Source organism: Oncorhynchus masou, chromosome 4 (assembly GCF_036934945.1).
Source record: "Oncorhynchus masou masou isolate Uvic2021 chromosome 4, UVic_Omas_1.1, whole genome shotgun sequence".
Taxonomy (NCBI): Eukaryota; Metazoa; Chordata; class Actinopteri; order Salmoniformes; family Salmonidae; genus Oncorhynchus; species Oncorhynchus masou.
Genome location: NC_088215.1, coordinates 5981504 through 5994048, shown reverse-complemented (window position 1 = coordinate 5994048; position 12545 = coordinate 5981504). Strand labels below are relative to the sequence as shown.

The window sequence follows — 12545 nt, the reverse complement described above, 5'->3', positions numbered from 1 at the left end:
ACAATAGTAGTGCAAACAAAAGTTAGCTTATATACATACAAGGGCCGACACTGAGACAGCAACATAGATCAAGTATCTTAAACCTCAGCACAGGTTTACATTTCCTTTTGATGTCTATTCTCAGTTTATTAATCTCACAGAAAACCCAAGGGGAAACTTAGAGGTAACAATATTAACAATACAAAATCTTAGAAATTGCACCATCAAATGTTTGAACTATTTATCAAGTTACAAAGTACAAAAATATTTGATTATACCTTAAGTATCCTCTACATCAACGTCGATTTTTGCACAGGTTGAAATATCCTATATTGAAGTTGTAGTGTTTTCCTTAAAATTATAGGAATGTTTGAAGTAAAAACAACAACAAAAAAGCTACCTACAACATACTAATAATCTTGTTAAATGAGAACAAATGCCTATCCTTCATTTTAAAATAAGAAAATTTTTGGTCACTTCAACCCAGTCCTACACTAGGTCCGGCATACTCATAAGGCAATTGAATATTGAACTAAATTGGATGTTTGTTTTTTCCAAACCAGGTACACTTTTAAAGCCATAGTTAAGATGATGCTTTCTGAACATCCGGAGGGGTGCGTTTACTGTGACCGTAAAGAAGTCGTGTTACGTTTCCTTCACGTTCGACACCTCAAGCGTAAAAGATGAGCTCAGGGATTTGTCCCCCCTGCACACCTGTCCCGTTGGTGCTGTCTGAAGAGCACTGGAACTGGAAGGTGACCTTGCCACACTGCACCTCAGTCATGCCCTCCTGACCAAAGTAGCTGAGCTCGTTGCCGTCCAGCACTACGCTGGCCGTGTAGAATGTGTCGGGCTCGATCTGCACAGGGTATTCAAACCACACTGGGAATGTGCTGCTGGAGCCGTCTGAAAAGTACTTGATGAGGCTCTGGCCCAGCGGCACGCCCTGCCTTTTGAGTTCAATCTTGGCGCTGTACTCTGCTGAGCCACAGCTGGAGCCGTACAGGCCGAAGCCGGCGATGAACACTCGCTTGTCCACGGCGAACTGGATGCTGTCGCAACGGCCACGGTAGCGCCACTGGTTGCTCCGGTAGGCGCACGACTGGAAGCGGTGGCAACGCTGTGGCGCCAGGCCCTTGCGCGGCTTGCTGGCGAACAACAGCTCAGGCTTCTTGGCGGCCGTGTACCACAGGAAGATGTCATTGGTCTCGTTGAGAGTCAGCACACCCGACTGTGCCGCACCGTTGGCAAAGTCATCCAACGTCATAGTGGGGATGCGGATCAGGTAGATGGCCTTGCCCAGCGCCAGCCGTTTGTTCTCAATGGTGGGCGTCAGGTCCTGGCGCTGGCATTCGGCTTCGGCCCAGCTCAATGCCGCCTCGAACACCACCATCTCCTTGGCGTTGAGCGTCTCGCGGCGCAGGATACTCTCCAGGGTCACCGAGTCGATGTCTGTGAAGCCCTCGGAGCGCAGCGCCAGCTCGGCTTGGGCGTCGATCACCTCCCAGCAGCGCTGCATTAGGTCGGGCTCCTCAAACAGGCAGCTCTGGGATAGCAGCACACAAGCGTTCTTGGCACTCAGGCTTGTCTCCAGGAAGTTGACGCAGGCCCGAGCCAGGTGGGGCACAATGTACTTCTTGGCGGCGTAGAGCGTAGCCAGGACTGTGTCGGCACACAGGTCGATCTCGTCGCAGTAGATGTACCTGCCAGAACAGAGTGGGGAGAGTCAGATGAGGGCTCGACAAGTTCACTTCAACTTCTCATTTATGGGAAGGCTAACTTCATAATTTCACATGCCCTTGCATTGTCTGCTGACTAGTCAAAGGAAGACATTCTAACCTGAATACGACATTCTGAAATGTACAATGAACACTCGGACTGCATCTAATGAGACGTCAGGAGGCACCGTCCACTTACTTCAGCATGGCTAGGAACGAGGGCGGCTCCACATCAGGGATACGGATCTCCTCCTTGTCCTCTGCCAGTTCACCGTAAAACATGGCATGGAACACAGAACTCCCCACAGCCAGCACATACTGAGGGACAACATGGAAGATAGGGAGTCACATGAGAAAAAGAATAGGAGCAAGTTATAGTGGGAGGACGGATAAGGGACAGAAGGTGGAGAGAATATACATTTACACATGAATTATGTAAGAAATGTAGAGATTTGCAAAAGGATTTAGCATAAAGAGGCGGGTGTGGAGAAATATCAGCCTATCGCATTTTATTTTACATTTTGCTCATTTAGCAGATGCAACAGATACATCTGTCTGTACATGTTGTGCTTGGTCTTGCTCAGTTAATTACTCACATACATTGGACAGGTTTAAAGGTGACATTACCTTGTGCCCAGGTACTTGCTGAGTCCCTCCTGGGGGGCCAACGACAAAGTGAACATCTGCCATCAACTCATTGTTGAACATGACTGAATTCCTGTGAAAGCATGAGTCATATGATTAGCAAACAGTGTCGATGGCATCACATTCAGACTTTAGTATCTGCACGAATGAGCTGGTACAACCAATAAATTGGTTTACTTTGGCCATTTTAAATCTATTCAAATGTACACATCGTCTCTCCTCAAAAGGCATTAGATTCACAGTTTAACTACTAGGGTTACTAGGGTCACCTACCTCTCTCGGATGGTAGGATAGAGCCCTTGCCAGTTGCAGCTGTGAATGGTGTTGTTGTTATTCCGGTTCTGCTGCTGGTATTGCTGCACAACTGTGTTGGTTGAGGTTGCCGGGCCCAGCTTCTTGGTGGAAAAGAGCTCTGCAGCCATCTTCACCCCACTATTTATTGTTAGGGTGATCTCATGGCAGGATGAGGCTGCGATTGTTGGGGCAATATTTTAAAACTGCCTTTATGTGACGATCGTGGCCGACACTGGAAAGGATTAAAAAAAGCTAGCCACTGCAACAACGTTCTAACGTTAAATAGTACGCAAGGTAGTCTTACAATACATGCAAAAATACACACGACAAAACATCTAGCTATATTCTAGAATTAAAGTTGTTTCAATCCTCGCTTAATTTTAGACGTATTAGCTAGATAGCTACTTGTAGCTAGTTTGCTAACTGCTGGACTGCGGTCAAAACCGGCCAGATGTGATACAGGAAATGGCTAATGAACGCTTGTTTGTTGAATTTGGCAAAACCGGGAAAGGTAGCTAGCTATCCTCTTAACCGTCGCATTTGACATCTAGTACCTATCACCAATCGTAACGTGGGCGCCCGACGATTGTATTAAACGTTTCCACATCCAAGTAGCTAGCTAGCTTGCTACACACAACTCGAGTGTACACAATACACATCTGCCAGGCACTACTGTTTAGGTGTCATACAAGTTTATACCACCACACTACGGGCGAAGGAGGGCTGTACTCCTGTTTTTTTTGTAGAATGCTGAATATGAATCCTTTAAAAACTATTGTTAATTTGTGATATTGATAAAGAACAATATTCAAGCTGATTGTCAATTAAATAGTTTTGTGTAGGTATTAAAGTTATTTCAAAAATAAATGTGACAGTGTATGCGAGTGTTTCTACTGCCTCTCGCCCAGTATTGTCGTCTTGAGACCACATATTGACTGGCTCCGTGTCGGATACATTTTGTCTCGGACAGTGAGGCCTCAATTTCGCCAGGCCCAATATACATACTCCTTTCTTGAAACATGAACCTATTAAAAGCCTTTAAATCTATTACAGACATGTTTGCGCAGTGGCGAACATATAGGCCTTCAGTGTGTGACAGGTTCGAGATTCTGGAAGGACAGCAACCGTAATACCAGCGCACCTATCTATTGGAGGGTATACGCAGGTATATATTTGTTATTTAACGAGGCAAGTCAGTTAAGAACAAATTCTTATTTACAATGACGGCCTACCCCGGCCAAACCTTAAAACGGACGACGCTGGGCTATATTGTGCGCCGCCCAATCACGGCCGGTTGTGATACAGCCTATAATCGAACCTGGGTCTGCAGTGCTTTAGACCGATGCGCCACTCGGGAGCCCTGAAGCCTTACACCCACATTTTTTCAGTGGTCATTGCTTATGCTTTTCTTAATCCCTACTGATGCGTATCAAACGATACGATTTACGTAGTACAATTGTGAAATCATGCACAAAGTAGCCTACACAATCGCAAAGCGCGTGAAATATATTCCCATATTCTAGTTCAGCGGAATATAATCAATCTGCAGGCAGGAAGTGTGCAGCACTCGACTGGTTTTAACATCGGTAGGGTAAGAAAGACGTTTCAGTTCATGTTATCTACCAGTAAATGCTAACTAAGGCAACAATGGCTATGCAAACCAGGTATTGAAAAAGTTTAGTCCGAAATGTTGGTTAGTAGTCTATTTGTGATGCGCAATTGTCAATCAGGGGCGGAGACATGGATGGGCCTGGGTGGAGAGGCCCACCCACAGAGAAACCAGGCCCTGACAGGCCCATCAAGTCACATTGATGTGGTTTAAACCATTTTTTTCTATTAACATCTATTACATCCCATTGCAAAAAAACATTGTAACCGGTGACCTAAAGTTTAAAGTGGTACTTACAGCGTTTTAACTACTTTGCAGATATGAAACAAACAGACAATCATAATATCAGTCAAAAATATACAATTCCCAGTTTATGCTACAAAATCAACTTTATAAGAGGTTAAAAATTGAGTTAAATATAACCTATAACATACACCAAGCCAATACATTTCTTGGTAGTCCAAAAAATATTGCTGGCCTGGTACATGGTTTGCTGCATCCATTCGGGATGCATGTTTCAGTTTCAATGACTCAATATTCTGGACAAAAACGGATGAATGTAACTAAGGTTGGGAACGTCAATACCCCATCAATTAAACTAGCAGAGGGCAATGATCACAAGTCAGTCATAACGTGACTAATAGGCTGGATTATCTAGCTAGCTAGCTGCTAGGAGGATGTCATGCCATTGGAGGAATGGGTGAGTGACTGACTTTTTCCTCCTCATATCGTTTTTCGGTGGCTATTCACAGCTAGAGATGCAGGTGTCATTTGGTTAGCTAGCAAAAACTTGAGTGACAGTTATACAATTAGCATTTATCTTGCGTTTGAAAATTCACTCTGGCTATCTATTCCAATTTAGCACAGAACTGATTAATTTACAAATGAGCAACACCTGCTGAATATGACAGGGTCAGTAAACATAGGTAAAAAAAAGCAATAGTTAGGCAAGAACGCTCTAGATAACATGAAAACAGCCTAACCAGCTCTGCTACGTTGAGTAAAAGGGTCAGAGTGGGGTGTTCTCTCATTTGTGTCTGGAAGTAGCTAGCTAGGAGGCTAGCCAACTATAGCCAGTTAGCTTGGGTGCTTTGTTGGGACAAGCATGCATTGGCAGGTGTAACAGTATAACTTTAGACCGTCCCCTCGCCTATACCCGGGCGCCTCTGCACACATCAACAACTGACACCCACAAAGCATCGTTACCCATCGCTCCAGAGCATCATTGAAAATAATAATATAATTATCATTATTATATTATTATAATCTTTATTTTATAAATCCTTAGCCCTTCTCTGAAGGCATAGAAGGCCCATTGTTCCCCACTTTGTTTGAGTTAGTAATAATTTCTTGAGTGGCTCTATTCCCTCAGCATGCATTTTTTAACATCTGAATGTATAAAGAATCCATATGTTGTTTTGAAATATGAACACAGAAATACTGGACATTTTGAACTGTTATTATGGTGGTGATTTGACAAAATGACAATCATGGTCTTGAATTGGACTCACATTTTTCTGGTGTTAACTCGGACTTGATTTTCACCGTTCTTGGTCTTGAATCAGTCTCGAACACAACACTGCCTCTGCCCAGAGCTTCTGTGGCACAGTCCATTAGGTGCGTGCCTCTGCATCGTAGGAGACACTGTCCGAGTCCCTGTGGCAGTCTCACTTCATCCCGCTACACTGGTGGCAGCAGTGATCACTCCAGTGGTCTCACATGGCATTGGGCAAGCATGATCTGTATGTGTTTTGGGCTTGGTGTGTGAGGACACTTGGGGGAGAAGCCTGGAGTCCGAGGCTTAGGGTAGAAGCAACAATGTGATCAACAGGGTTTCGAACCTGTTTTTCAAGAGTCTGAAATCTCCCCTTAATTAAAGGGAAACTTCAGGATTTTGGCAATGATGCCCTGTATCTCATTCCCAAGAGTCAGATGAACTCCATTTGTATATACCATTTGTATGTCCCTGTTTCCAGTATGAAATAAGTTAGAGCTCCGTTTCCTGAGCCTGTCCTGGTCCAGGTTCTCCACCTTGGGGGGTCTGCTCTGAGGAAGATCTCATCTTATCTTCCTCAGGTAGTTGCGGAACCTCTTCCAGGAGGATAGCTTTGGCTTTGCAGTGGAGAAAAGCCTGGCAGCCCGAGAGCTTTAAGTCAATCTCCTTTTCATCTGCATCACCGTGGTCCTCCACTTCAGCCACAAGCAGAGTGTCCTCTGTGACGAGCTGGTTGGACAGGGGGAGGCTGACCTGGACTGGCTTCTGCTGGAGACCTTCCTCCCCATAGTGCTGTAGGTTGCTCTACAGGAACTCCTTCTTCCTTCAGAGTGATAACCTCCTTACTCACACCTCGGAAAATGGCAAAGGACCAGGAAGAGTCTCCACTCTCTGAGAAGGGATCAGCATCTTCCTCCTTTCACCAAACAGACTTGCAGCCAATCAGCTTTTCCCCAAGAGGGTCTGATGCAGAGATCTCGAGATTGTCTCTTTGACCAGCCTCCTCCAACTCAGTGCAAATCATCACTGACGATGTTTTAAGGCTTAGGGCCTAAGGAAAACCGAACTAGAGAAAAAAAATATTAAAAAATTATGTAAAAATAAAAGCCTATGCAGACAATACAATCAGCTAGGGCTGCAGAAATGACACTGCCACAAATTACAGTGTATTTTCATTAGGCAATTTATAACAAGTCGCATGAATACGTTTCCCATTCACACAGGATGTAAAACACGCAGTAAAAACATTTCCACTGTACCTCTTTGCTTTCCGTACCCGATTCAATCGTCTTGGTTCGACAACTGTTTTTTTTTATGGCAAACTTGGCATTTTCGGCGTTGTGAATATTATTTATAACGACTACTGATGATACTAAAGACATTTTCAGAAGTTACTGAGGATACAGTCGTACAGCTGTCAGCTTTGGTTGGAGTCTCATTTATCCAGCAGTTTCATTACGACAGCTTTTCTCCGCTGTTGTTGTTGCTAGTGCGCACCACTCGCTAGCTAAGTAGCACATCATTAGCTAGCCTGCCAACTAGACATCTACATTTCAAAAACTTTTCTTTGTTTTTGTCTTTCGTGGCATTTGCATCAGTGATGATAAAAAACACGATACAATCCGCAGGACTTCTGGTTTTCTTGTGGTTGTTATTTGGGGACTTTGTTCTGGTTTGGTTTCACAACAAAACCGAAACGTACAACAACCAATATTCTTCCAAAGAAGATGCTCCTGACAGTCAAGACCAGAGCTGTTTTTGTCACGTAAGTACTTACAATTTACAATATATTGCAATATCAATGTCCGTTTAGGAAAGCTAAATGACTACGTTGGAGGAACATTATTCTAGCGTTTTCTACTGTCATGTTAATTTGACGTCATCATACCCACATTGCTTGCTGGCGCCCTTCCGTTGCCTTATCCAACTTTATGGACAGCAAGGCATAACATGTATACGTTAATCATGTGGTTTATTTTGACTTGCACATCGATACACACTGACTTGTCAAAATAATTATTAAAATGGGTGGTTAAAGATACTCGTAGCCAGCTATTTCCTGAATTCAACACTGAGTGTTTATTGTTATTGCTGTACATTGTAATTTGACACTTGTGCGCATCTCTGTCATAATCGAACTTGCCCGTATCATGCGAATATCTGATCTTAATTCACCGAATCGGCAACTTCCAGTCTCACATGTGTTTGTAGGCCTATGTCGTGCAATGTTATATTGCTGGATATGTTTTCTTGATGTTTGTCATTCATGCCAACTTTTGAAATAAGTTAGTTACTGAGTTGAGTGGTTGTGCATGTGATCGATGGCTGACTTGACTCACATATTGCAATAAGTGTCTGTATTTTTTTAATACTGTGGCACGTGCCTTTATTTCATTCTAACAAATTGCACTTGCATTAGTAATATGAGAAGACCGAGACGTGGTGTCGTCTGATTGGCCAATTAGTTTGTGGGAGATGTAGTGTTCTCTTCCGTGAGTAATACTTGCTTTAAATGTCCTTGAACCGAAGTAAAGACTACAAATGTCAAGTATAGAGGCGGGACTAAGTTTGAGAGCTGCTGACATATCTTGTTTGGAGGCGAGGCCTGGGCCCGAGAATTATGCACGAGGAAAAATAAGTGGTCTGAAATGACAGCTCATCCCCAGGTTAAGTCAGAGTCATCCCATCAACTCTGGCAAACTCTCACCTGTCCATTGAAGTAGACTTCAGCTGTCCCTTTAGGGACATACAAGACAGAGATATTCTCATAAGCCTGGTCTTAGTTTTGTAATTTAAAACTGCTGTTAAAGATAGCAGCTCCTCAGAGAAATAGGCAAATGAAACTGTATTTTTAATAAACAACAAGGGAAACCACTCAAAGGTTTTGAATTCACCGGCATGCTCAGAGGACTTTGTTACTTATGGACGGCTTCACTGCTTCCCATCACATTCTCTGGACAGCTACACTCAGAGGTCAGATATATGGTTGTTTCCATCGGTGAGCTATATGATGCTTGTGTTGGCTTTTTCTGGAATATTGTCAAAATGACAGAATAAACTGAAAGAGAAATGTCTTTCTGCTGCTTGTAGCCAGTTTGTGAAACTAATTGTCAGTAACAGCTGGTTAAAAAAGCTACTCAGTTTTCTCCACATCATGACACACAACCATTGATGTGAAAGTGCCTGAATGGTCTACGCAGTGCTAAGCCATTAATTTCATAGAATTCTTGCAACATGCAGTCTTGTGCAACTTGTTCTTATAAAATACCGTCTGTCTCTGCTTTGTCTGTTGACAGTGACACACATACCTTTTCATATGGCTGTAATTACAATATACTCATGAAACAAGTTTATGTACTAAAATATTTTCTATGACACCATTTGCATTGATTGGGTCTAAACCTGAATACTTCATGATGAGAGAGAGTGGAAAGGCTTGAGTGCCTGCTGGACCAGAGCAACGCAGTCTTTCTTTCACAAAGCAGCTGTCTGTTTCATTATGCATGGGAGAATTAAGCCGTTTGTCCGCAGGTATCAGATGCATGAAAAGGGAAAGGTGGAGGGAGAATGGCAAACGTTTTGGTAACCTAATTTTGGTCAACAACCTCAACCGGCAGCTGTGATGAACGTTGTCATGTTGCTTAAGTGTTTTGTGTTGTTCGAGGGCCAGGAAGTGGTCTTTTATCTGGCTTCCAGCTCTCATGTCTGAAAGTGTCTGTGTTGAAAGAGTATATGGCAATTTTATATCAGGCTAAATATGTGTAAGAGGAAGTTAAGATTTGCAGGCCAGCTTTTGCACTAATTTCTGTCTCTCTCGCTGTCTCCCCCCTCTCTTTCTTTGTCTGTATTTAATATCTTCCTCTTGCCCCTGGCCCTCCATTTGCACCAAAATGTCTTTAACAAGTCAGCGTTGCTTCCGAGCAGAATGTTATCCCAACAAGGTGTAGCCTAAACACATGGTTAACGGTCCGGTCTGTAAGTAGCCTAGTTTTAAAATGGCCCGTGATATGCTTTATGAATGTAAAATATGGCCTGCCAATGCACAATAGAACATAGTGCGGCTGTTATGGATCATATCTTTTGAACGGTAATGGCTAGAAACAAGCTAAACTTGTTTTACTGTCAAACGTAATGCTGCTATTGTTTTTCATTTTGTAAAGCAGCTTGTGTTTCTTAACAAGGCAAAGGGTATCTGATGGTGACTGGTTAGCTACAGGGAAGCAAAAGAGTCACCTGCGCGATGTGTATAATCGGCGGCGGCGATTGAGCGGAGCCTGTCTGCCTAACCTGCCCACACTCATTGCTTTTTCCCCCACAGCTCACCATCTGATGTAGGCTAGGCTTGTGTGGCGGGTCCTTCAAACTGTGCATCTGTACTGTTAATATTAATTGTGTTTATCACTGAAAAGCTTTCAATCTCTCCAAAAAATCTTGTCCAGGCCACTTAGTAGTCTGATTTTAGCCACAGAGATAATTTAGTCTTGTCTCATTTTAGCCAACTGAAATAAACAATATTTTTTTTGTTTAGTTATTGTTTTTCTTGGGTCTATATTTTGTCAGTTATAGTGTAGTCAATTGCCACTGAAAAATAAGTGTTTGACAAAATATTTTAGTCACTAATTTTGTTGACAAAATTAACACTGGTGTACACCCATAATTCTTAAGGTGTTTTCCTGTTGTTTCCCTCAGTTGACAGGCGTCTTGGATGACTGCTTCTGTGACATCGAGAGCATTGATGTCTTCAACAACTTCAAAATCTACCCCCGCATTCAGAAGCTGACCGAGAGAGACTACTTCAGGTACTACAGGGTAAGTACTAAATAGTAGGACCCAGCAGTGGAGTACGAGGAGCAGTAGAAATGTCCTTAACATCATCAGACCGTAAGGTTTTGCATTTGTCTTTGCACTATAGCTTAAAAAGTGTCCTAAAGGTAATCCCTCAATAAACAATCCTACTACTGTGGATTTACGCTAATTGACAACCTGTATTTTCAAATGAGTTTGTAATTTTTTTAACTATACCTTTGTTTGAGCTTCAATGGCCCTTAACCCGTAGTACTTTGTGCTTATAAAGGGTCCCTCCCCAATTCAGTTCCTTGATAATCTAAAACAAATAGGCCAAGCAAATGTTTTCCAGCCTACCCCATAGAGTTTGTTGACGCTGCTCTGTTGTGTATTCACTGCTTTGGATGTCTCCACCCGGGACTACTGTTCTAGTTGGAATAGGTCTGCTTCAGGGTTGACTGTAAATTGACAGCGAATAGACATTCTTGAAGAAAAAGTTAATTGTGCTACTCCTATTTACGTTATAATGTCCATGGGTGTATTCACTAGGAACCAAATGGATGCAAACGGGCCGAAATAAGATGGGACTAACCTGAACTTGTCCAATAGAGTTGGTTGTTTAGCAACTAAACCGACGCGTGCGCAACTATGGTGCAAAACAGACCGGGTTAACTTAGATTGTTGAAAACTTTTATAAATTAGTACTTGTCGTGTCTCAAATAAATCTTTACAGTTGTTGGTTATCTAGCTGGCTAATTTTAACCATATTAGCGTAGGCATGACATGAGTCAAAACAACATCGTAACGAGCTAAAAACGAGACACTTACAATTCCCCACATGGCAGCTTCTTGTCATTGTTGCTAGCTATCAGAATCATAACCCCACACGGCCTTCTGCCTCATTGATGCTTGAGCATCATTTTTGTGACGTTGCCAGCCAACCCTTCTATAAGAAAGGCTTGTTTTCGTTGCTAAACATTTTCCGTTGCAAAACTTGCTTGGGCCCTAGTTACAGCAGAAACACGTATACCTTACATTATAATTATTGTATGTGATACTTGTCAGGTACATTAAGTGTGAAAATTAGATGCTCCTCATACTGGAACCTAGGTATTAGAAAGAGTGCACGAGGATGACATCACCGTGTTGATGTAACAGAATCTTATAGGGAAATACAGTAGGTCCAGTCCAGTGGTGACAAACCTTTAGTCATCCGTCTCCCAATCATCCTCTTTTGCATCCCTAGACAGTCTTTTTTTTTTTTTTTTTTTTTTTTTTTACCTTTATTTTACTAGGCAAGTCAGTTAAGAACAAATTCTTATTTTCAATGACGGCCTAGGAACAGTGGGTTAACTGCCTGTTCAGGGGCAGAACGACAGATTTTGTATCTTGTCTGCTCGGGGATTTGAACTTGCAACCTTTCAGTTACTAGTCCAATGCTCTAACCACTAGGCTACACTGCTGCCCCAAAGTCTTACAAGTTGCCCATTTGTAGAACCTGATGCAAATATGATATCATTCTCTATGATAACAGCACTCAACCTGTTACATTTGTATAACTGCTCAAACACTTTCCCGACACCTAGAATCCATAAGAAACATTTAGGCCCATTTGAGTCACTTGACCTCTCTAGTACGCTAGCGTCCCACCACGACAACAGCCAGTGAAATTGCAGTGCGCCAAATTCAAAACAACAGATCCCATAATTAAAATTCCTCAAACATACAAGTATTATCCACCATTTTAAAGATAATCTTCTTGTAAATCCAACCACAGTGTCCGATTTCAAAAAGGCTTTACTGCGAAAGCACACCAAACGATTATGTTAGGTCAGTACCTAGTCACAGAAAAACACAGCCATTTTTCCAGCCAAAGAGAGGAGTCACAAAAAGCAGAAAGAGAAAATGAATCACCTTTGATGATCTTCATCAGATGGCACTCATAGGACTTCATGTTACACAATACATGTATGTTTTGTTCGATAAAGTTCATATTTATATCCAAAAATCTCAGTTTACA

The 12545-nt window shown here is 42.6% G+C and overlaps 2 protein-coding genes across 3 annotated transcripts in view; one reads left to right on the top strand and one right to left on the bottom strand.

Moving 5' to 3' along the window:
• Nucleotides 1-406: 406 nt before the first annotated feature.
• btbd3a (BTB (POZ) domain containing 3a) lies at nt 407-4417 on the bottom strand. Its single transcript, XM_064948118.1, has 4 exons — nt 2616-4417; nt 2325-2415; nt 1897-2015; nt 407-1682 (listed from the first exon to the last, which is right to left on the bottom strand). The coding sequence occupies exons 1-4, from the start codon at nt 2762-2764 to the stop codon at nt 650-652; spliced, it is 1392 nt and encodes a 463-aa protein (XP_064804190.1). The 5' UTR covers nt 2765-4417; the 3' UTR covers nt 407-649.
• A 2603-nt stretch (nt 4418-7020) lies between these two features.
• Nucleotides 7021-12545, top strand: part of LOC135522109 (ERO1-like protein beta) — a 38639-nt gene continuing 33114 nt past the window's right edge. The window contains exons 1-2 of one of the 2 annotated variants that reach the window (XM_064948087.1): nt 7021-7505; nt 10430-10549. In XM_064948087.1, the coding sequence (XP_064804159.1) occupies nt 7341-7505; nt 10430-10549 (285 nt within the window). In that variant the 5' untranslated portion in view covers nt 7021-7340. Of the gene's footprint in view, nt 7506-8418; nt 8714-10429; nt 10550-12545 lie in introns of those variants that run through there. The other variant, XM_064948094.1, reaches the window with a different exon arrangement.

Excerpts from the sequence above, each read along its gene's own strand:
- btbd3a (XM_064948118.1), bottom strand. The coding sequence starts at position 2,764 with ATGGCTGCAGAGCTCTTTTCCACCAAGAAGCTGGGCCCGGCAACCTCA. Across the intron at positions 2,416-2,615 it reads TATCCTACCATCCGAGAGAG|GAATTCAGTCATGTTCAACA; the intron begins GTAGGTGACCCT and ends ATGCTTTCACAG. Across the intron at positions 2,016-2,324 it reads AGCAAGTACCTGGGCACAAG|TATGTGCTGGCTGTGGGGAG; the intron begins GTAATGTCACCT and ends GTTGTCCCTCAG.